Source organism: Alligator mississippiensis, chromosome 1 (assembly GCF_030867095.1).
Source record: "Alligator mississippiensis isolate rAllMis1 chromosome 1, rAllMis1, whole genome shotgun sequence".
Lineage (NCBI taxonomy): Eukaryota > Metazoa > Chordata > Crocodylia > Alligatoridae > Alligator > Alligator mississippiensis.
The window spans coordinates 351,083,729-351,107,714 of record NC_081824.1 but is presented as its reverse complement, the minus strand read 5'-3'; the positions used below and the strand labels follow the sequence as shown (position 1 = coordinate 351,107,714).

General features: G+C 43.8%; 1 protein-coding gene across 3 annotated transcripts in view; it reads right to left on the bottom strand.

Moving 5' to 3' along the window:
• GAS6 (growth arrest specific 6) overlaps nt 1-23,986 on the bottom strand; it is a 67,501-nt gene that overhangs the window by 25,250 nt on the left and 18,265 nt on the right. For all 3 annotated transcript variants that reach the window (XM_019484984.2, XM_019484982.2, XM_019484983.2), the window contains exons 5-10: nt 13,091-13,213; nt 11,539-11,661; nt 8,718-8,843; nt 6,063-6,184; nt 5,390-5,508; nt 4,787-4,976 (exon numbers count right to left, since the gene is read on the bottom strand). In XM_019484984.2, the coding sequence (XP_019340529.1) occupies nt 4,787-4,976; nt 5,390-5,508; nt 6,063-6,184; nt 8,718-8,843; nt 11,539-11,661; nt 13,091-13,213 (803 nt within the window). The remainder of the gene's footprint in view (nt 1-4,786; nt 4,977-5,389; nt 5,509-6,062; nt 6,185-8,717; nt 8,844-11,538; nt 11,662-13,090; nt 13,214-23,986) is intronic.

The window sequence follows — 23,986 nt, the reverse complement described above, 5'->3', positions numbered from 1 at the left end:
AACATCCTGCTCACAATACTGGGCACTTGGCACCTTGCCACCACTCCTCCCTGCCACCCACCTGCACTACACAAGCAGTGGGTGAGGGGACAGCTTCACCCACAAAGGGGGGCAGGCAGCCAGGAGAAGTATCAACAGTGGCTGCAACAGGGTCAGAAGTATTAGTCCACTTCAGACCCAAGCCAGGTTGATCCAACCCAAACTTTACCAGCCACTGCTTTACTGTATACAATAGGCGATGTTTTTCTTATGCTTTACCTACAATGATGTCAAAGTGACTGCCTTGTAATGTAGGCATGTTTAAATCTCACTTTAAACAAGCTATCATAGGTTTCCACAGTGATCTATGCATGGTAGCAGCCTGAGAGGCAAAGCTAGCTTATGCTGAGCTCTGTAGCTAGAGCCAAGCCAGCTACTTCAAAGCAAGCTCAGCTGTCTTTACCATGCACTGCAGTCACTAGTGACCACAATGCAAACCTGCCCTCAGACCATTTCCCAGGAAATAGGTGTATAGTGTGCTTTCAAAACAAACAAACACACACCACCCACCACACACCAAATAACACCTTTGCCAGCAGCAAAACTATACAGAACCCAGAAGTGAACAAGGAGGGAAGCTGAACTTCCCTTCCACCCCTTCCCCCCATTAAAATGATCTCTCCATGCAAGGAAGGAAAAGTTTGCTGTGCCAGTGTCCATGCTATGCACCCTCTGTGGTCAACACTGAAGCTTTTAAATGCCCAAACCTCACATTAGAAAATTTGTCTTAAGCATTAACAAAACCGGCAGCCTCGGGTTTGTAGCCATCCATAGTCATGAAACTGCTTGTGGATCACAGGCACACTTTTCACACGCTGCATTTGGGGCAATTACATTCTGCCCACTTAACCTTCCTCCCATAGGCAGTTTCAAATGGATATGGTGTTCTTCACATCCAGAATGTAACTGCTGCAGACCATAAAAGCAATGGCTACATTCCAGTTGCAGACCTCTTGAGAATGGCATAAGGGTTTACTAGTTGATGCCTATAGTATGCTTTGAGGTCTTTAGATGGAAAAAATAATGGCTACATGCTCATAAATGTTTTTATTAATGATTATTATTATAGGGGCAAGGAGTTTTGCATTCTAATACAGTAGTCCGGTACATTCAGTCACCCATGGTTTTTTTTCTGGAAAATGAATCAACAGAATCAAACAAAGCAGATTAAGAGAGACTAATGGGGTTAGAAGGCTAAAAATTAACCTATTCTGACAGCTGTTTAACTTTCAGCTATGACATTCAGCGGTGCATTTTGGTGATTTTATTTAGTTTATAAGTATCACTGGGAAAACTTAACCTTGAAACCTTCACAAAACACCTATTTTCCCCCTTGAACTGCAAAACAAGCAAAGGGTCTGGCACATGCATTTTCTATCACTATCAACTCACATGGGCCACTCTGTTTATTTTGCATTATGCTTCAGTAACAGCAGCTGTACGCGTTAGGAAAAGTCTATGACATTGGGAACAACTGGCTAAAGCACAGAGTTTCACAAATCCAGTTAAGCACATTTACTGAGACAGGGGCTGTAGAAGTTCTGGTCTGGCCTAAAATCGTGTCAATGTCCTAAAGCAATGATTCGCAATCAGGATCCTGTAACACATTTTAAGGGGTACCTTGAGCCAAAGGAAGGGTGCCCTGAGCCTAAAAAGGTTGAGAACTATTTGTCCTAAGAGCTACACAAATAATGCAAGCCCTCCAAGAGGTAAGACAGGCTTTTGCTGGCAAAGACTCATTTTTTTCCCTGGGGAAGAGAGGTAATTTGCTCTCTGTTCCTTCATCTGCTGAAAGGGATCATTTTCCATTGGACTATCAAAGTACACTTCAGTCAGGACCCAGGACCATTGTACCAGGCAAGTTTAGGACTTGATCTTTCACCCATTAGGAGAGGTCCCCACTGGCTTAAATGGTGCTGCGTCTGGTCCTTTGGCCCCAGTTATACAGATATTTATGCACACGCTTAACTGGTAGCAAGAGGAGTCCTGTTGAAGCCGATACTTAAAAGAAGTATGTGCATTAGTGTTTAAGGAATGGAGCCAGTTAAAATATGATCACTGCATCTGAGAGTTTACAATCTTAAAGTGTCAGACAAAAGGAAACTGAAGCAACATGTAAGTCAATAAAACATGGGAATGAATAAGCATGTGCTAAGTTAGCTCCTAAGGCTGCTTTATTTGCATATACATTTATATGTTTTATTTATGTTTTATAAATTTGGATTTTAAAGGGAAAGTTTGTAAGGCAAGGACTTCCAGAGGTTTTATATGGTAGAAGAGGAAAAATGTTGAAATCAGAGAAGGGAGTGGGAAAAGAGAGGGAAAATGAGAAGAAAAGTAAAAAGGATGGAAAAAAATGCAAAGTTGTGGAGGAAGTAGTCAATAGTGGAATGGGTGGGAAATGTGAAGGTGAACAGTTAAAGAGATGTCTGAACAGTTGAAAAGTTGTTTCAACAGTTGAAGAGATCTATTCTGTCATCTCCAGAAACTGTGAAAATTAGGGGTGCACTGACAGAGATTTTGGGGGCTGATACCAACAGCCAATTTTTAAGGAGGCATATCAGTTGATACCAATCTGATTTCCAATACAACTGCATCCAGGTGGTATGTCTGTTGTGGTGGAGAGGAGGGAGGGGGCAGATGAACGCCCCCCATCATGAGGGAGTGGGGCTGGGATAGGCACTGCCCCGCTGGGGCAGGGCACAAGACAGAGCCGTGGCTCATCTGGGGGGGGCACAGGGAGGAGGAGCAGCTCCGTCCACTGCACAAACCCTGGGAGGGCATGGGGGGCATGTCCCTGCATCTGGGTGGGGTGGGGTGGGTTGCAGCTGTGGGCTGGGGCCAGGGGCCACACTGTGCTCTTCGTGGCAGGGTAGGGGGCTGGGCCACAATGTGCTTGGGGCGGGTAGCGGCAGTGCTGGGAAGGGAGCTATGGGGGGGCTGCAGCCACCCCAAATTTCACCGTAGCCCCCAATAACCCCCCTCCCAGAGCCACTGCCACCCACCCCGAGGGCAGCAGTCTCCCCCACCAGGAAGAGCACGGCACGCCCCCCCGCCCCAGCGTGCAGCTGCAGCCCACCCTGCTCCGTGCAGAGCCAGGGGCACACATCTCCTTCCCCATGACTTCCTGGGGTGTGCAGAGTGGCAGGAGCCACCCCCCACCCAACAACACCCTCCAGACAAGTTGCAGCTCTGTTCTCCACCCCGCCCTTCCCCAGCCCCACTCCCTCCCTCATTATGGGGGGCATTGAGCTGCCCCCCCCACACACACACACACCTTCCTTCCCCCCTCCCCTGCCACCACAACAGACTTACCAGGTGCACGCAGCTCTCCAAGCTGCTGGGCTGTGCTCCTCGCTGCCTGTGTACTGTGCTGCGGCTGCATGCACACACGGGCATTTATCAGCCAAATTATTGACCACATCAGGCTGATTTCCGATGCACTCAATTTTCTTTATATCGGTGCTGATATCAGACCACCAATATGTATTGGTGCACCTCTATTTTCTAGTACAGAAAAAGCTTTATCTGGTACCCATGGAGAATGGGGGGTACCAGATAACAAAATATGCTGGTTAATTGAGAGGTCTGAACAGGTGTCTTTGCGTCGCTGCCCCTACCATCGCATCGCCAACCCTCCCACTACATCACTGACCCTCCTGTGGGCCCCGCAGGACAGGGAGGCGGGCCCCACCACAGCCTGCTATGCCCCGGGCCATAGGGGCTTGGCAGCGCAGGCTGCTTTGCCCCAGGTTGTGGGGGCTCAGTGAAACTGGAAGTGCCACGGTGGGCACTTCTGGTTTTGCTTTTACCTTACAAGCTGGCATACTAGTTAATAGAGCATGCCAGCTTGTAAGGTGCCAGTTAAGGCAGCTTTTACTGTATATTTATGGGAGAAATACACCGTTTTAAAACAAACACTGTAGTTTAAAAAGGACGAAGTCACAGGGTTCAACCTCATTCTCTGATAAATATCCTTTGTGCTACTTTGGTGGAGTAAGAGAAACTTAAAACAGCCCAAAAAAGTGAGCTGAAGATCCTCTGAGGCCAATGATAAAGCCAGCTACGTATCAGGCCCCACAACTATTAGAGCTATTCTAATTAGCTGAGGGGATAAACCAGCCTCAAGACTTTGTGGTGGAACAGGAAGGTGAAAAGGTGGCATAGCTCTAACTCTGCCACTTGGCCCTAGGTGTGGAATGGATTTAACAATATATATGCTGCATCTTCACCAACAAGGAGGAATATTTCTTATGCTCCTTCAGGTCCCTCCTATACCTCATCCCTGCTTCAGGGTCTTGTTTATTGCTGCACTGGCATTCTAGAGCAGAAATATTGCTCTTACACCCAACTTCAATTTTTTTTTTTTTTAAAGAAACTTTAAAATAAGTTATGAAATAAAAATCTGTCTGCTCAGCACCATGTCAGTGAGGTGCTGATAGCAGTAGAGGTCTGCAACAGCAAGGAAGCTGTGCACTCTGTCCTAGATCAGTAATTGCAGAGGGCAAGCAAAAGTTCTGTCCAAGTGCAAAAAAATTAGTCACCTGTAGAAGAAACAGCACACTTCCAGCTTTAAATAGAAAATGCAATGGCATGTTAAAAACTGAGGTGCTGCCTACCCAATAATAAATACCTCCAGTTAGTATCCTGTCAACCATGCAAAGAAACCAAAAAGGCTGACTACATAATCCACAAAAAACAAACGATGTGAAAATGACATTTGTGAGAACAAGCAGCCTATACTCACCGTTTGCCACATGCCATGGTTGATAACTGGTCCACTACTGGTCACACGACCTATGCCATTGTACTTCAGCTGCAGTTCTAACCGCCCTTTGCGCACACCCAAGACTATCCATGTGCTGTCTTGATGGCCTCCAGCAAAGAAAAGGACACCTTCAGGATCAAAGGTTCTAAAGTCGAACTCAGCCACAAGTCTGACCACATGGGTGTCAAGAAACAAATTACAGTTATGCAGAGATCAAAAACCTGTGTGCCTTCCATAACGATAGCATCAGTACAGACCACTGTTAAGGACCACTGTTAAAAAGTAGCAGCTTTTAACTCAATTCTAAAAAGCTGAACAATGGAGGCTATAATAATATGGAGACAGGAATTAAAGACTGGCCATATTTGAGAGATTAACCTAAGATCTCTGGGGATAGGACTGCCTTCTTGGTTACTTGTTTGTATAGTGCCTAGCATAATAGGTCTCTGAACCTTAATTAAGATTCCTGATTATGATAAAAAATTCAGACAAACATTAACAATCTTAATCTTAAATGGCTGTTTAATTACATGCACGCACGGAAGAGGGAAGAGTCTTCAGCTCTCTTAAGTGTATTCTCACCTTGTCGGTTGTTTCCTTTTAAAGCGCAATCTTATAACGGGGGTTCCACTGAACATTCTCCCCAGGTACAAAGACTTAACACTTTTTGCAACAGCAAAAGACACACAGGGTATGATATCCTATAATCAAAACATTGATAGTTTAATTATCTGTTCACACATGAAGGCAAGAAGAAAAGAGTAAGCAGTATTTGCTTTCTTCTGCTCTTCAGCACTGACAATGTGCATGCAGTTGGTGATCAGGGTACTTTAATTATTATACTCCAATAGTAGATATGCTCTCAGAATACACTAATCTTAGTCACAAGAATGCCCATACTTAATCCCTTCCATTAGCTTCCAGTGGAAGCATATTATTTCTACAACAAAATAAAATTAGTTGTATTTCAGGCAGGTGCAGCCTACAGCTAAACAGGACAGGTAATGCTCTTACTGGCAGCCTCTTCTGGAAAGGGGACAGCACACGAAGCACACTAACCATAAGAAAACCCCCATCCCAGAGAGGCACCCTGTCTGGGAAAGATACTGGCTTCTTACACTATCCCTTTGCCCAACTCAAGTGAGCTTAGCACTAGGACTGGATATTAGCTCAAATATTATCATTTCAAAACTCTTAATAGTTATTTAAAATATTCGCCTTTTTTCCCCACTTACTAAAATGCAAGCTAATGTACCTCACAAGTGTTCATGTCCTGGGAAAGCTTAACTCCCCCTCTGCCATCACAGTGACAGGTGTAACTTCCTGGAAAATTGACACACGTCTGCTCACAGAATTTCAGTTCGCATTCATTTACATCTGTACATCACCAAGAAGGAGAGGGGGGAGAAGAGAAATACCGACAGTTGTTATTACTACTTTTTATAACAAAGAGCCCAGAAAGTACATACTACTTTTGTCCTTCTAAGGCACTATTCTCTCCTATTGAGTGAGGTTGTGAATTTCTATCCTCAGAAATTTTAGGTATTGGTTAGCAAGTGGTGGGCAACTATTTGGGTCTGAGGGCCACTTAGGGAGTTTGGTGAGCTGTCATGGGCCAGGTCAGCATCCTCTCTCCCCCACCCCACCACACTGCACTCTCCAGATCACTGAAACTCCCTAAGTGGCTCTGCTCCATGCTCAGATGGGTGGCTAGGATGGTGCTATGGGCAGGTGGGGAGCAGCATCTGGGAGCAGGAGAGGTGGGTGAGCCAGGTGGATGGGATGAGGCTGTGGATCAGCAGGAGCGGCATGCAGAAGCAGGACAAGCAGGTGGGGCCAGGATCTTAGGGAAGTGACAGCATGGTGACACCCCTGCCTGTGGAACCAGCGCCTGATGCAGGGATGTGTGCAGGAGGTGGATTGCAGCTCTGCCCTGGGCCCCAGCCCTATACTGTCATTGCCCCATGATTCTGGTCCCACCCACTCATCCCACTCTTGAACAACACTCCCCACCTGCCTGCAGCCCCATCCCATTGACCCAGCTGCACAGGTCCCACCCCCAGCTGTGGGTGCAGGGCAAATGAACTGGGGTGCCTAGGCAGCAGGGCAGGGTCTGATGGCAGTGGCACCTGGAAAAAGCTGGCGTTGCTAGCGCTGCTGGGAAGCAAGTCTGGCCACCACATTGCCTCAGCCCTGCTTTGCACCTAGGAGCAGCAGGACCAGCCGCATACACCATGATCTGGGCTGCCCCCCACACGCCAGGACCAGGCAGGACTGAGGGACCCACTGCAAGCTGAACAAAATCCTTTTGTGGGACGGATCCAGATCAAAGGCCATATTTTGCCCACCTCTGGGTTAGACAAACACTTGTGTGGGATGGTTTACCCAAGGATGATCCTGTTGCCTTGAGCAAGGGGCTGGATTACATCACCTCTTGAGATCTCTTCTAATCATATACAGGCAACCCCTACTTAGCACTCTTAACTCTTAACTGCTGCTCCTCCCTGCCCACCTGCCAACCACTCTAGCACCATGTGCCAGAGCAGATGCCACGCTCCTGCTGCCCTGCCCTGGGCCCTGCCGGCCCTGGCCTGGGCTCCATGCTCACACCCCTGCCCACCCTCCAACCTGCCCCTTCTCACCACCGCTGCTCCACCCTGCCCATCCACTGGCCAGCCGCTCCAGCACCACATGCTAGAACAGAGCCTGCGCTCCTGCTGCCTCACCATTCACCGTTTCACTCAAAGCCGCCACCGCCGCCGCCACTCCTCCCCACCCATGTGCTCAGCATTATAACAAAAAGCGCTAAGTGGAATCAGGTATTTTAAATGAGCGCTATAGCAAAACCACGGTAAGCAGAACCATGTTAAGCAGGGGTTGCCTGTAGTTCTATGACTACATGCTTAAGAATCAGTGACTACACCTCACCCCCCCCATGTACTACAGGGAAATATGACCACCACCACTACCACCACCATCGTTCCCATTTCACAGATAAGGAATTTGATGCACAGATAGATTCTGCTGTCCAAGGTTACCCAGTGAATGGGATCACAGCTTTGACTCCTGATCTAGCCTAGAACTTTCATTCATAGCCTGCACTTAACCCACTGGGTCAGACATCTTTTCTTTGGGCCCATTCTGCTATTCTTGTGCTGACTAGCTCATACATGTCCAGCTTAGGTTAATATGACTCCTCTTACAATTGCTTATCAATGTAATAATTGCACAAATGGTTTCTTAACAAAAAACAACAAAACACACCCTAACAACAAATTGGTAGCACTTCCAGGATTTCTCATCACTATTTTCTTTCCTCCTTTTGCATTTTCTCATGCACTTCAAAAATAAGGTAGAAAATAAACGCCATTTTTATGGCCCACAGGTATGTAATTACAAACAAATACCCTGCACTCAGTAAAGCTTATGTGATTCTTGTCATTAAGCTTCTTAGATGAATGGCTCAAGGCAACCGCAGTTCTGGAATGCTTACAACACCCTCTCAGTTGCAAAAGTTTGCAGCAGAAAATCTAGTCAGCAGAGATGTACATGACTCAGCGTACACAGGTCTCCTAGTTCTTCTAGCTAAATAGTATAAATGGAGGTTTTGAAAAGACAACAACTGCTGCTCTGTATTGTTCCAACACCACAGATGGAGACGGCAGTATGACCAGATTCTCTTGGATCCCAGCCAGATCTGTGCTTGTCATTAACACAAGAAATCTCAGTTACTTTGTTCTATTTAAGACATTAAAGAGGACTGAAAACCTGATAAGAGTTGCTCATAGACACTGAAAGCAAACAGATGTCTGGTGGTTAAATAAGGAACCAAATCCAAAATAAAACCGAATAAATACAAGTTAGAGTAGCATGCAATAGTGCTTTTTACAAAGCATTTTCATGACCATACCTTGACAAGACTTTCTTAATTCATCATATTTGTAGCCTGCATCACAGAGACATTCATACGAGCTTATTAAATTTTGACAGCGAGCTTCTCCACAGATGCCTGTTGACACTGTGCATTCATCTATGTCTGCAAAACAAGCAAGATTACTTCAGTTTAGCATCATTTCAATGTTTGCAAGTATTAAGCATGCCAATATTCAACTGTCACTTCAATTACTTAAGTAACTCAGAATATCCTTGAAAATCTGTCTACAGGGTTGGTTTAATAAACATTGAAACTGTTCAGTGCCAGGAAGGAAGTGACTTCAGGCTTCCAAAGAACAACTGCTGGTCTTCCTTCAAGCCATAGTCTACCTTGGAAAAAGAATGCAAAGTAACCCAAAGGGAAAACACTAAGAAAATACACCCAGTTCATGGAGCCACAAACTATGGAACAAAAAAGAGAGAGAACACAGACAGGAAGTAAAGTGCCGATTTCATTTTTGACCAAACAAGTATAATTTTACAACCTAAAATACAAAGAACATTATTTTAACAAATACAGGATTCTTCTCTCCCCCCGTCAGGCGAAGAGAATTCCACATCATATTTAGTGTTATTTATGATTATGGTTTCCATGTGTATGTATATGTGCACACACCTACAAATTAATTTCATTTAGTTAAAACACTTCCCACATTTGTGTCAAATCGCAATCTGTCAAATGTTCATCATTTTAAAGTTGAGATACCTGTTGCTTATATATCCACATTTACACACTTACTTTTTATGGCGATATTTTTGTTCCCTTTTGTTCAATTTGGAACATGAAGCCCATATTTAATAATATAGGACAACTCCACAGTCAAAATGTCCATTGCAGGATTGCTATTCTGGCTAAAGGATTGAAAACCTAAGATTTAATCAATGGACCTACTGGTGTCAATGGAAGTTGAAGCTATTGAGCCTCCCAGGATAAGGTGTCTTGTGGGAGTGACACTAGGAGGCAGCACAAAGCTTTTTGGTTTTGTATTTACTAGGAAGATAATTTATTAGTTTAACCACATTTCAGCTAGCACATAGTAAAATCCAAGTGTGGACAAAAGAATAATGGTTTTAACATGTGTTAACAGAACTAGGCAAGCACTAGGAGAGTTCAGGGTTTACTTCAGCCTGCTTACATATATTAAAGCCACAACTGCTTTGTCTACACTAGGATTTTAGTACGTGTTAATAAAAAAAAAAAACAACCCAAAAGCAAACAATCAAACCGTAAACCATTTTTTGCAGGACAGGTGTATTATTATAAGCACAAAAGGAAAGTGGCAAAAATAAGCAGAGATAAACATTCCAGTTACCATTGATGGTATCGGCTGTTCCAGGGACACATCTCCAAGCTACAAGCGCGGACATGTAGTTTTCAAATGGTGTTCTTCCCACTTCTAAATATACTTTTTTGGGCCAGATCCTCAGTCAGGGTAAATCAATATAAGTGCATGTCAGTGCACACCAGATTAAGATCTGACCTTGGGAAACCAAGACAATCTTTTTTGACCAGTTTTTCATCACCCTTTAATAAGAACAGAAGAATTGCCAAATACTGGGTCAGACCATAGGTCTATCTTCCCCAGAAACCTGTATCACACTGTGGCAGAAAGTGGATGTTGAAAGGGAGAGTGAACTGAGTATGGCCAAGGTATTTTTCCACTGTTCCTCTTTCACTCGCAGCTCCAGCATTTAAGGCATAGGAAGTTCTAATTCAGAGGCTGTATCCCTAATTCCCATGCTCAGTAGCTACTGATGCCCCTGTCCTCCAAGAATTTACCCAATCCCTTTAGGAAATGACAATGGAATCACAACACTCACCACTTGATATACTGGAAATATAATTCTGGTATTTATTTTAGGCTGGGGAAATTCACATATTGGTGCTTTTGCATGAATCTGGACTACTTTTCTACACCTGCAGCAATCTAGTTTCTTCATATAGACTGAGCAAATAGCCACAAAGTTTGGGAAATAAACTCTTTGTCAGTACATTAATCTGGAAAGGCCCCTGCACATTTTTATCTGCCTGTTTATCTGAATAATATAAATAGACTTCAGGATCTGGCCATTAATGACCACAAGGCACATGATGCCAGAAAAAGGCTGTTGGAACCTATGTTATTTAAATTCTGCTGTCATAATTCACCCTACAGTTTCAAATGGATATTATGTTGTTCTTCACTCTTTCCTAAGCTGGCTATCTATCCTTACAAAGGCATTTCTATAGACACTAATTTTCAATGAGATTTTTCCAGGATGGCTCTTCATTCTTTGCACTTTCTCCTCCTGAATGTAGCCAAACCAGGGGGGAAAAAATTAAACACATAAGCTCTTCTCCCTCCCCCTCCACCCTCCCAACACAGAAAAAGAAAGGAAAACAAAAGACTCATATACATCAGTCCAACAAGACAGGAAAGAATCATAACAATTCTTCTTTCCAATCCTTCCTCCTCCTCTCAGTGTCAGGATGTGAGGGCTGATCAGCTGGACCAATTTAGCATAATTCATCCCACAAATCCTCTGTGAATCACTCCTATGTTATGATGTTGGAAAGTAGTCTGGTGTGACCAGCGGCATGCCTAGGCATGTACTCCTGGCTTGTACTACCAAATAAAATCCTAAAGAGCTGCAGTCATGTGCAAAGAAAACTATGACTAGCAGTTTCTTTTGGACTAGCAATTAGAATGCAACATTTGGTGCAACTGAAAAACTATAACACTTAACCCAAGACTGCTAATCACAGCCCTTAAATGTTTTGGCTAAATGTTTGATATTAACTGCCTAATTTCTCTTACCTTTGCATGTTTTACCATCTTTAAGAAGACCATAGCCATTGTAGCATGAACAACGGTAGCTGCCGGGCTTGTTGAGGCAGGCTTGGTTACAGCCCCCATGCTGCACATCACATTCATTAACATCTAGAGACAAACGAAGTATTACTGATATTATGTGAGTGACAGCAGAAATTGGAAGTAGGAAAGAGGGAAGTAATACCAGAGAGACAGAAGAATACTTTTCATGTTTGGGAACAGCTTCATATTTACATCGCTAGGATTCAAAAAACACAGATATTTCATTCTGTTTACACAGAGTGTCTTCCTTAGCAAGCAAGGTCAGCTGCACAACAACCCCAACCGCAGGGTTATCCCCATGAGTAAAGCTACTCAGATGTGTCAGTGTTTGCGGGAGCAAACCTGATGTTGGTACGGCATCCTGTGCCTGTTTTGGGAAGGGAGAGCACTGTAACCAAAACAAAGTGCCAGCATGATCTCAACACTGTGGAAGAGAGATTTTAAAACATCAACGCCCCCCCGCCCCCCACACTACTGTCGTATTGCTATCAAAAAACAAGTGCAACAGATGCTCATATACTTAAACTCTACGTGTCACTGTCGCTCCATTGAGTTTGATGGGTTTTGCTATGGCCTTCATCCTGCCTGTCCAACCCAATTGCTGTATTCTATACCTGTTTTTGGACACTAGAATCAATTGAGAAATATTTGTAGAAATGTGAAGATTATGCTCCCATTAACTGGTGAGCCTATCTAAAATTTCACTGTTCAAATAACAAATTTGCAAGTAACTGCCCCTCTACATAAAATTCTCATACCAAATCTACAGGCAAGTCAGGTTCAGGTCCTTAGCTAGATTTCCTGTTCTCTCAGTCAGCATGATTTTGTACTGGCAGAGTATGATCTCAGTTGATCAGAGCTTTTTACTCCCCTGTCTCTCAGACATTACTTTAATTGAATTTTGGCAGCCAGCAATGTGACAAGGGGGAAACTTTGAGTTTCATAAAGGATGCAGACAGGCAAAGTTCTTTGCTTGCCTATGTCCTTAGACCAAAACAGCTACAACCAAAGAGCCAGCATAAAGGATGCAGGAAATCTTTGCACATGGTTTTTCACGTACAGGGCCAGCAACTTTGTATGCAGGTAAATAGTTCTAGTTTAAGTAGTCCCACAGGATTACAAACACCAAACAAGACTGGGATCAGACTCCAAAAGAATAAAGGTACCCGGGGCCAGAATAACTACATTTTTTTTTATGTAAATGTATATATATTCATAATGATTCAGAGATATTAAACGCCCAATTTAGAGAGAACAGAAAGCAGTTTGAGGGTGGTGTAGGGAATATGAACAATTTATAAATCCAGAATTAGTGTTATGGCAGTTGTAGACTGTGTGACAATGGAGATGGCTGTATTTTGTATTGAGGCGACTATTCAGAAGAGCACTAAATAGCAGCAATTCTTTGAAAGATATTAAAATACTGTGCACAACATACTGTCCGTTACAACCTAGCCATCAGAAGTCAGTAACAAAATAAACCAGATATAATTACCTTTTTCACATTTTCGACCCTGCCAACCATCTTTGCATGTGCAATAGAAGTCACCCTTTAGATCTTCACATTGTATAGTCCCCTCTTTATGACAAGGGTCAGGAGAACATTGGTTTGGTAAATCTGATTTAAGCATACAAAAAGAATAAAACACAATGTTGAAATCATTTATAGTTGGTTCATGCCCACCTCTGTCAGAATCAAGACCTGTTAGTAATAACAGTCACTATGGCTGCAAACAAATATCACATATATACCAGGATAAACCTTTTTATATTGGGACATAGTACAAGTGTACAGATGTTCATGCCCACTGTTTCAGGATAAATCCTAAAAAAGGTTCCCCATTTCCCAGATAAGAGGTAGTAACTCTGTGCTATGGGGCAAAGTATGCCTTGTACAGTTACCCTGTATAGGCATTATTAAATCAATGGCAGAAAAACAGCAGTGCCTTCAGCCTTCACTGAGCCCTGACTAGAAAGGCAATGTGCATACATGCCTGTCCTGGGATATTTTTGTTCTGGGACAAACACAGGCACAATTTAACAAGGACGTATGCAATGTCTGTTCCAAGACCATGAGAAATACCAGATACAGGCAGCATGCATAGTACTAATAGTCTGAAATATTCTGTGGCAGAAGCCATTCAATGCTGCCTCAGAAGTGAACTCCAATTTGAGTACTATATGCAAAATGAGAGGGAATTTCTGCCTTTCTTGCCAGCCCAGAACTGCTGACTTTTAGAGAACACTAAATGGCCCATCCATCTCCCCTCACTTCCCAAAACTTTTAAGAAAACATGGAGCAGGAAGAAGTTAAGTATGGGAGAAACAATGTTATAGTATTATTGTTGTTTTTACTTACTGCTACTGGGGTGAGGTTATCATTAGGGTTGATAGGTTTGTTGTTAATAAGGGCTGGATATGAAACATCTTTCAAAATTGCCTTGGATAGACACATATTTTTAGTAGAAATGGGTTAAAAGAGATGTGCTAATAATGTAAGAACCTCAAATGGCTAGTCTAGTTTACAGACTGCAATGTTCTTACCAGGCCAAGGCAGGACGTAGCCTAGCAAATAGCAGGTTCTGGCATTTGCCAACATGCAAATCATCAACTGATGCCAGTGAGAGTTGCATGTGTATAATGACATCAGGCTTGACTTCTGCAACTGACTCACTTGTACTGGTCAGCAATATTTCAGTGCAAAACTACACTCACAGAATTTGGGAAGGAGTTTCAGAACAAAGTATCAACTATAACTTTATAATTCTCAAAAAATGACAATTACCCCTCTAGGCCTGAAAACCTGTGTAGTGCAAGACCTGCTCTATGCAAGAAACTGAGCATGAAATCCACCCACACTAAATCCATTAGCAGCCTCTTTGCAACTGCTGTAAAATATTCAAAGGCCGGTACCCTTCTATGCCACTTAGGTTGGAGCTTGTACTACTGCTCTTCATACCTACATATCCCTTAGCCCTTCTCAAAGCCTGTTTCTCCTGTACACCAGCAGGTTGGGAACAAGTGCAAAGGCCATTCTGTGGCAACCAACATCAACAAAGGCCAACACGGGTAGAGAGCTGCTCTGCTCACCCTCTCTCAGAAGCAAAGGCTGGAGTATACCAGAGACCTTTCCTCAGGGCCTCCTGTGTTTAGGGGGATAAAATACCCCAATCTGCCAGAAGCAGATACCACACTACTGTTATTTTATTTCACTGGTGCCCCCAGCCCACTTTAAGCCTGATTGCCTTCTTATGATTTTACATTTCCGTTTGGACACAGAGTCCCCATACTAATGGGATTTCTAATGAAGTTAGTTCATTTCAACTAAATGAAACAGGAGTCTTCAAACAAATTCAAATGAAGCCAGTGCAAGCAGTGGTATGATTAGTGCTACACAATAAACATATGCAAAATGACTTGGGGGTCATGACTGACCACAAGATAAATATGAGCCTTCAATGCAATGCTGCCGCTAGTAAAGTGAGCAAAACGCTGGCTTGCATCCATAGATGCTTCTCAAGCAAATCCCAGGACGTCATTCTCCCATTATACTCAGCCTTGGTGAGGCCGCAGCTGGAGTACTGTGTTCAGTTTTGGGCTCCACAATTCAAAAAGGATGTGGAGAAGCTTGAGAGATTCCAAAGAAGAGCCATGCGCGTGATCAGAGGGCAGGAAAACAGACCTTACGACGACAGGCTGAGAGCTATGGGACTCTTTAGCATGGAAAAGTGCAGGCTCAGGGACAATCTGATGGACACCTATAAGTTTATCAGGGGTGTTCATCAGGATCTGGGGGAACAATTGTTCACCAGAGTGCCCCAAGGGTTGACAAGGTCGAACAGTTATAAACTCCTGCAAGACCATTTCAGGCTGGACATAAGAAAGAATTTCTTTACTGTCTGAGCCCCCAAGGTCTGGAATAGCCTGCCACCGGAGGTGGTTCAAGCACCTACTTTGAACGCCTTCAAGAGATATTTGGATGCTTATCTTGCTGGGATCCTATGACCCGAGCTGAATTCCTGCCCCTCGGGCAGGAGGCTGGACTCAATGATCTTCCGAGGCTCCTTCCAGCCCTAATGTCTATGAAATCTATGATTGCCATTAAAAACTGAACATTAACCACCTGCAGGAGATAAAGATACTAGGAAGCATTTGAGACATTGCCCATTCGAAGCATAAAGGCTACTGTAAATACCTGGCTAGTGCATGGGCATGGCAGGGTTGCAGAACTATGATCCCACCTATTCCTTATCCCCTTTGGGATGCAATAAACTCTTATGAAAGTGACTAGAAAAAATGCTTTCTGCCTTATACAGCCCATTGGTGCAAGAGTGTACCCAAATAGCATTCAAATAAAGAACAACAATAGCTATCTAAACAACATCCATTCCTAAAGTTCAAAAGTGGATGCAGCCTTTCAGCTGAGCATGATCCCAGTTGAGCCAATGGTACTGCAAAGAGGACACAGAGGAAAAACAGAAAAGAAAAGTAGATATGTCAGAGGGTTGGGTTAGGATTCAGAGAAACCTAGACAAATTGGAGGACTGGACCAAAAGAAATCTCATGACGTGCAATAGCGACAAGTGCAAAGTCCTGCACTTAGGACAAAACAATCCCATGCACCAGTACAGGCTGGGGACTGACTGGCTGGGCAGTAGCTCTGCAGAAAAGGTCCTGGGGGTTACCATGAACAAGAAGCTGAATAGGAGACAGCAGTGTGCCCTTGTTGCCAAGAAGGTTTAAGGCATACTTGGCTGCATTGGTAGGAATGTTTCCAGCAGATCAAGGGAAGTGATTATTTCCCTATATTCAGCACTGGTGAGGCCACATATGAAGTACTACGTCCAGTTTTGGGCTCCCCACTACAGAAAGGATGTGGACAAATAGGAGAGAGTCCAATGGATTGCAGCGAAAATTATTAAAGGGCTAGGGCACATGACTTATATGATAAAAGGCTGATGGAATTGGGCTTATTTAGTCTGGAGAAGAGACAATGGGGGGGGGGGGGGGGTTAATAGCAGCTTTCAGCTACCTGACCTACAGATCGATAGCCATCTGGGGGACAGCGATCACCTAATAATAGAATTCTTTATAAAACGTCGAGTGAGTAAAGCTAGTAGGGTGAAAGTGCTAGACTTTAGGAAAGCTGATTTCAATGAACTCAGACGATGAGTCAAAGACGCACTGCAGAGTAGGAGTTTTGAAGTGATGGGAGCCCAAGAAGGGTGGCTGTGCCTTAAGGAAATGATCCTTCGGGCACAAAGCAAGACGATCCTGATGCGAGGGAAAAGAGGGAAAGGGGCCAGGAGGCTTCCTTGGCTGACCAGAGAAATCCAGGGCAGCCTAAGGGCCAAAAGGGGAGCACATAAAAAGTGGAAACAGGGAGAAATCACCAAAGACGAATATACCTCCTCTGCTCGCGCTTGTAGGGAGGCAGTTAGATGGGCCAAAGCTACCATGGAGCTGAGGATGGCATCCCAAGTAAAAGACAACAAGAAATTGTTTTCTAGATATATAGGGAGTAAAAGGAAGGCCCAGGGAGGAATAGGACCCCTGCTAAATGGGCAGAAACAATTGGTGACAGAAAGGGGGGACAAGGCTGAACTCCTCAACGAGTTCTTTGCCTCAGTGTTCCTAAGCAAGGGGCACGACAAGTCTCTCACTGGGGTTGTAGAGAGGCAGCAACAAGGCACCAGACTTCCATGCGTAGACCCTGAGATGGTGCAGAGTCACTTGGAAGAACTGGATGCCTTTAAGTCGGCAGACCCGGATGAGCTCCATCCGAGGGTGCTGAAGGCACTGGCCGACATCATAGCAGAGCCACTGGTGGGAATATTCGAACGCTCGTGGCGCACGGGCAAAGTCCTGGAGGACTGGAAAAGGGCCAATGTGGTCCCCATTTTCAAGAAGGGGAGGAAGGAGGACCCAGGCAACTATAGGCCAGTCAGTCTCACCTCCATCCTTGGCAAAGTCTTTGAAAAAATTATCAAGGCTCACATTTGCAAGAGCCCGGCAGGACAAATTATGCTGAGGGGAAACCAGCACGGGTTCGTAGCAGGCAGATCGTGCCGGACTAATCTGGTCTCTTTTTATGACCAGGTTATGAAATGCCTGGACACAGGAGGAGGGGTGGATATCGTGTACTTAGACTTCAGGAAGGCCTTCGATATGGTATCCCACCCCATACTGGTGAACAAGTTAAGAGGCTGTGACTTGGATGACTACACAGTCCGGTGGGTGGCGAATTGGCTAGAGGGTCGCACCCAGAGAGTCGTGGTGGATGCGTCGGTTTCGACCTGGAAGGGTGTGGGCAGTGGGGTCCCACAAGGCTCGGTACTTGGACCGATACTCTTTAATGTCTTCATCAGCGACTTGGACGAGGGAGTGAAATGTACTCTGTCCAAGTTTGCAGATGACACAAAGCTATGGGGAGAAGTGGACACGCCGGAGGGCAGGGAACAGCTGCAAGTAGACCTGGACAGGTTGGACAAGTGGGCAGAAAACAACAGAATGCAGTTCAAGAAGGAGAAATGCAAAGTGCTGCACCTAGGGAGGAAAAATATCCAGCACACCTACAGCCTAGGGAATGACCTGCTGGGTGGCACAGAGGTGGAAAGGGATCTTGGAGTCCTAGTGGACTCCAAGATGAACATGAGTTGGCAGTGTGACAAAGCCATCAGAAAAGCCAATGGCACTTTATCGTGCATCAGCAGATGCATGACGAATAGATCCAAGGAGGTGATACTTCCCCTCTATCGGGCGCTGGTCAGACCGCAGTTGGAGTACTGCGTGCAATTCTGGGCGCCACACTTCAAGAGGGATGCGGATAACCTGGAGAGAGTCCAGAGAAGGGCCACTCGTATGGTTAAGGGCTTGCAGGCCAATCCCTACGAGGAGAGACTAGAGAAACTGGACCTTTTCAGCCTCCACAAGAGAAGGTTGAGAGGCGACCTTGTGGCTGCCAATAAGTTCATCACGGGGGCACAGAAGGGAATTGGTGAGGATTTATTCACCAAGGCGCCCCCAGGGGTTACAAGAAATAATGGCCACAAGCTAGCAGAGAGCAGATTTAGACTGGACATTAGGAAGAACTTCTTCACAGTTCGAGTGGCCAAGGTCTGGAACGGGCTCCCAAGGGAGGTGGTGCTCTCCCCTACCCTGGGGGTCTTCAAGTGGAGGTTAGATAGGCATCAAGCTGGGGTCATCTAGACCCAGCACTCTTTCCTGCCTATGCAGGGGGTCGGACTCAATGATCTATTGAGGTCCCTTCCGACCCTAACATCTATGAATCTATGAAGGGGAGGTCCAAGGAGGATGGAGCTAGACAGTTCTCAGTGGTGGCAGAGGACAGAACAAGGAGCAACCGTCTCAAGTTGCAGCAAGGGAAGCTTAGGTTAGATATTAGGAAAACCTCTCTCCCTAGAAGGGTAGTAAAGCACTGGAACAGGTTACTCAGAGAGGTTGTGGACTCTCCATCCTTGGAGGTTAAGACCTGGTTAGACAAAGCCTTGGCTGGGATAATCTAGTTGGGGATGCTCCTTCTTCGAGCAGGGGGTTGATCTGGATGAGCTTCTGAGGTCCCTTTCAACCCAAATTTCCTAAGTGCAGGAATTTGCACTTCTCCTTATTGAATGTCATGAGATTTGTTATGATTCAATTAAAAGAAAGAACTACAGAAGCCACTGAGCTGAACCAGACTGGAGGGCTAGAGCCTCTGCTCTTGTAATAAAAGTGCTCCACACTGCACCAAAACCCACTTTTCCAGCTCAGCCAAAGCAAATTGGTTTACATGACAAAATACTCAGCGCTATTACTCTATCACTTACAAGCCCCTTCATACAGGCCTTTGAGAATTTTTGATGAAAGATACAATATACATTTTGAGTGAAGTTTTTTCAAAAAGTATTGTTACTGCATTGCTACTTCTCTGGTGACATTGCCTTAAAATGATTCCTAATTGTTCTCTTTCCACCTATCTTCTGTCCCCAAAACTGTTTAACCTGTGACAGATAAGCTTAAAAACGTAAGCTATTCTAAGCCAGGAACCCGGTTCAATGTAAAAGTCTTGTTATTTTTTAAACTGGAATGCTTGCAATAACATTCAATAAAGCAAACACATTGTACTTAACATTTTGCTTTTCACCAAAGCAATTCAAAGAGTTTTAACAAATATCATTGTAACCATTACAAACATAGTTAAATTTGACCTCTGAATCAAGACTACTGTTTTCAAAACCACTGATTATTGGGCTTTTAACTTGACACATTAGGACCTCCAACCAAAGGTAACTTAAAACCAGATTCTAAGTTGCTCAAAAGAGTCACACTAACTCAGCAGTCCCCTTTGAAAAAATCTGGCCATTTTTACTTGCCCAAGATACAGCAAACTAGTTGCATGATACAGTAATAAAAGTAAAAAAATCCTGTTTTCTGCATTAATTATGGCTTGCAATTTTCTCCATAAACAATGATCACATTGGCTGAATACTTCTTTCATTGCAATTAGTTAACTGAGACCCTAATACAAAAGGCACTACATTTTCACCATTGTAAATCAAGTTCGTTGCAAGACTGTATTTGCCCTTACTTTTCTCTCTCACTCTCTTACAGTGCAATCACAATATCTGCATGCACTCAGAGAATGAACATACACATTAAAGGAGAAAATGGAAGGGTTTTTCATGCACTGGATTCTGATGAGAAAAGTACGTAGATCATTCCCTGACAATTATTTTTTGAAACATGCCCCCTATGTAGTCTGTGCTTTGATTACTGGCCTGATTACAGTTCTTAGCTATGAAGGAATGAAGGTTATGAAGGATTTGAAGGTTATGAAGGAGTGAAGGTTATGAAGGAGTTCTTAGCTATGAAGGAGTGAAGCTATGAAGAAGTGTTTGATATTTCAGAATAAGTGAATGCTATCTTTTGTCAGAATTATGTATCTGTATTTCTCTTGTCATCCTCTTTGAGCCTGAAAGTATGCCTCCACTGACCCTTTATTTGAAAACTTTAATAAAATACTTTTAATGACAAAAAAAATTAAATCCCTTTGGTGCATTTATGAAATACTTATTGCAGCACATTATTGTCTTTGACTACTAGCTAATAAACATCTTAGACATGATAGGGCAGAAATAAACAACACATTTTGCACTTCAGTAAAGACCAGCACTATATTAAGCATAGAAATGGAGGGAAAAAAAGAAGATACCATTTCATTTTTAGGAATCAGAAAACAATAAAAATCTAAGTTTCTATTCCACAGCTGTCACTAACACACCCCATAATGGACAAAAGTGGACCTTTTAAACCATTATTACATACAGTATTTCTAAATTTTATGGCCATAGAGTTATACCAAGAAAAAAGATAGCCAGCTTTACATCTGCCATTTATCCAGTTTACTCATAACAATAGTTTTGTACTTGTTTTTTATTCACACAGTGGAAGACATGAAGACTTCTCCCCTTCCCTCCCTGAAGCACGTTTAAAGGAACATAGTAAGTCATAAACATACCAGTAAACTGTGATCCTGCCTATAAGAAAGACTCCATTACGCTTGAGGTGGACTGAAGGTTGATAGGAAAAGGTAGCCTGGGGTAGTGTCTGTTATTGAATATAGTATATTGACTGAGGGGAGGGGAAAGAGGGAAGAATTAGAAAACAACTCTGAAAATAGCTCTAAAGGAGAGAAAACAAATGCAGTCGATAGGATTTACCCTCCTAATGTCCGTAATTCTGTCCCTACTGAAAAAACGGCCACATTTATCCTAGTAGTTTTTTTTTCTGCTCAATAATTAAAGCATCTTCAGCCTCTAGTTAGAAACAAGCTATAGATAAAACAAGAACTGAGCTTGGACCACAGCAGGGGTTGACTGGAGGGCAGGGGAGAAAGGGACTAAGGCAGTGGTTCTCAACCTTTTTTGTACCAGGACCGATTTGTAAACATTGATGGCCAGTCCTACCCAAGTGCCCCTCACTCCTGACCCGCTGCCCCCAACCCCCAAGGAGCTAGCCCCCTAGTGTGTGGGGTAGGGGATGGGTGTGTATGGGCAGCCTACAAAGGAAAAGCCATGGTTTGCCATGATTTTCTCCTTTAAAGGAGAATCCATTTTTAAAGTTTGTTTGTCACCCTTTCATCTATTCTTGCGACTCACAGGTTGAGAAACAGTGGACTAAAGGACTGTTCAGGAATGGAATGTGACTTGACTGCTGCCAAAAAATATATATATTTCATAGACAGCCCTGAAGCCCATGTCTTAAAAAAAAAATCATTCTAAAAAAAGCATTTACATGTGACCCTCATTAAAAGGTTCATGGTAATAACCAGGGCCATTCACCACCAGCAAGAGGAAAGACCGTTCCCCCCTCAGCTGGGCAGGAGAGAGCAAAACCATTAAAAGACAAAGGGAAAAGCTGCAGTAGGGAGTGGAGCAGATGCATGGGCTGTCCACACACTCCTGCCAATATCCCAATCTGAAAAATCTCTGCATTTCTGACAAGGCTCACAGGAGGGTTCAGGGACCAGAGAGAGGAGCCAGGAAACAGCAGCTCTCACCAGCACATCCCTTTTCTATGCAGACTACAGTAGATGTGCAGCAGACTTAACTTTCCTTAAAGAAGCCTTACCTAGTCCTGCACACACTGTGATGCTAGCCAAAGCCCAATGGCCAAAACAAGTGGGAAGGATTAGGGCCAAGATTACCTGTGAGCCCTCAGTCTCTGCATTTATCCCCCTCCTCACCCCTCTCCGCAATTAAACATATCCAATACCACTGAGGATCGAAGGACAAACTATTTTACTTTTTGTATAGGGCCAACAATGTGCCAAATGTTATACTCCTCTTCTCACATGTGTGCGTATGTATTCATAATACCACATCTAATGATGCTCTCCTGCTGGATTTCACATAAGCTTATTTCCACTGACTTCAGCAAAGACAGTATGGCTTATGGAGCCTTTCTCTTCATTGATTTAGGTAAGCATTCTCACTTTACTCATACCCATAATACCATGACTTAATCCCCTTAAATATGACTTAGAGCACAACAGTTCTAGTTACATTTCAGAGTCCTAATACAGTGATTACTTTTGCCATTCACCACCACTTGATCCTAATTTATCTGCTGATATTTATGAAACAAATTGATTAAAACTACACAGACAACTTGTCTAGTTACAAAAATAACATTGTTCACCTATCTCATTGGTATTAAATGAATAAGTGAAAAGGTATTGCTTTATTATTCTGTTTGACTTAATATCTAACACAAGCCACAGAATTTACCCAGCAATTCCAGTGTCAAGTTTAGAAATTCTGGTGAAACTGCCAATCTAGAGATCCAATTTGAATTTCAAATGGTAGCAAACCCCTACATTCTTTGGTAAACTACCACAAGTGATAAATTACCCTTACAATTGGCAATTATTAATTCATTTCCAGTAGGAGTTTATCTAGCAGGACTCTGTACCCATTGAAACTTGTTAGGCATTTGTCTGATGGATTAATAAAACTTCAGCTACTTTGTTTGGAGAGGAAAATAACACCATTAAGCAGTTTTACACTCAAGTGCATCTTACTGGCACAACCCTCTATAGAAGGGTGTAAAAAATACAGCCTGTGGGCCAAATCCTGCTCATGGAGACCTATCAACTGGCCTGCAGGGCTGCCTGTGGGTCTCAGAGTGGATCCACACAGCACGAGACGTGTGTTGGATTGGCCCTGCACCCTTCACATGATGCTCAAGGTTGGGGTGGATGCATATTGCGCACAATTACTCTTGGATGCATGCTGTGCATGGTGGGGCTGGTCTAGGATGTACACTACATGAGGCACCCGTAGCAGACCAATTTGGGATGCGTACTGAGCACAGAGCTTGCTCCAGGACACATGCTGCACCTGGTGCCTATACCAGACTGCCCACACACCCTGGATCTGGCATGCAGGGCTGGTCTGTGGGCCCAGTTCAGCCATGAACCACTCCCATGCAATTCCACATGAGTCTGACACCCCTGCTCCACAGCCCTTTGGCAGACTAGTCATACAAGACCAATGGAAACACTGTCTTCAAGTGAGCCTAAAGACAGAAATTACAAAATGCACTTCTGAGAGGGTACAACGGGAAAGGGCTCCTTCTATGCCCATCTTTACTCACCCTGTGTACTCAAGCAATGGCTGGCTCCATACTTTAAAATTAAAAAGCTTATGCATCTCTGATTCCATTAGTCTATAAAATGCACCTCTACCCTGCCTTCTTCCTATTTTAAAGGTTTTAACATGAGAAGAAAAATACTGATAGTGCTCTATATCTACAGTGGGGTTCTCAAGTTCTTATTCAGCTCTCATTCAGGTCTAAATTACAATTAGCACCCACCAGTTAATATTTCTAA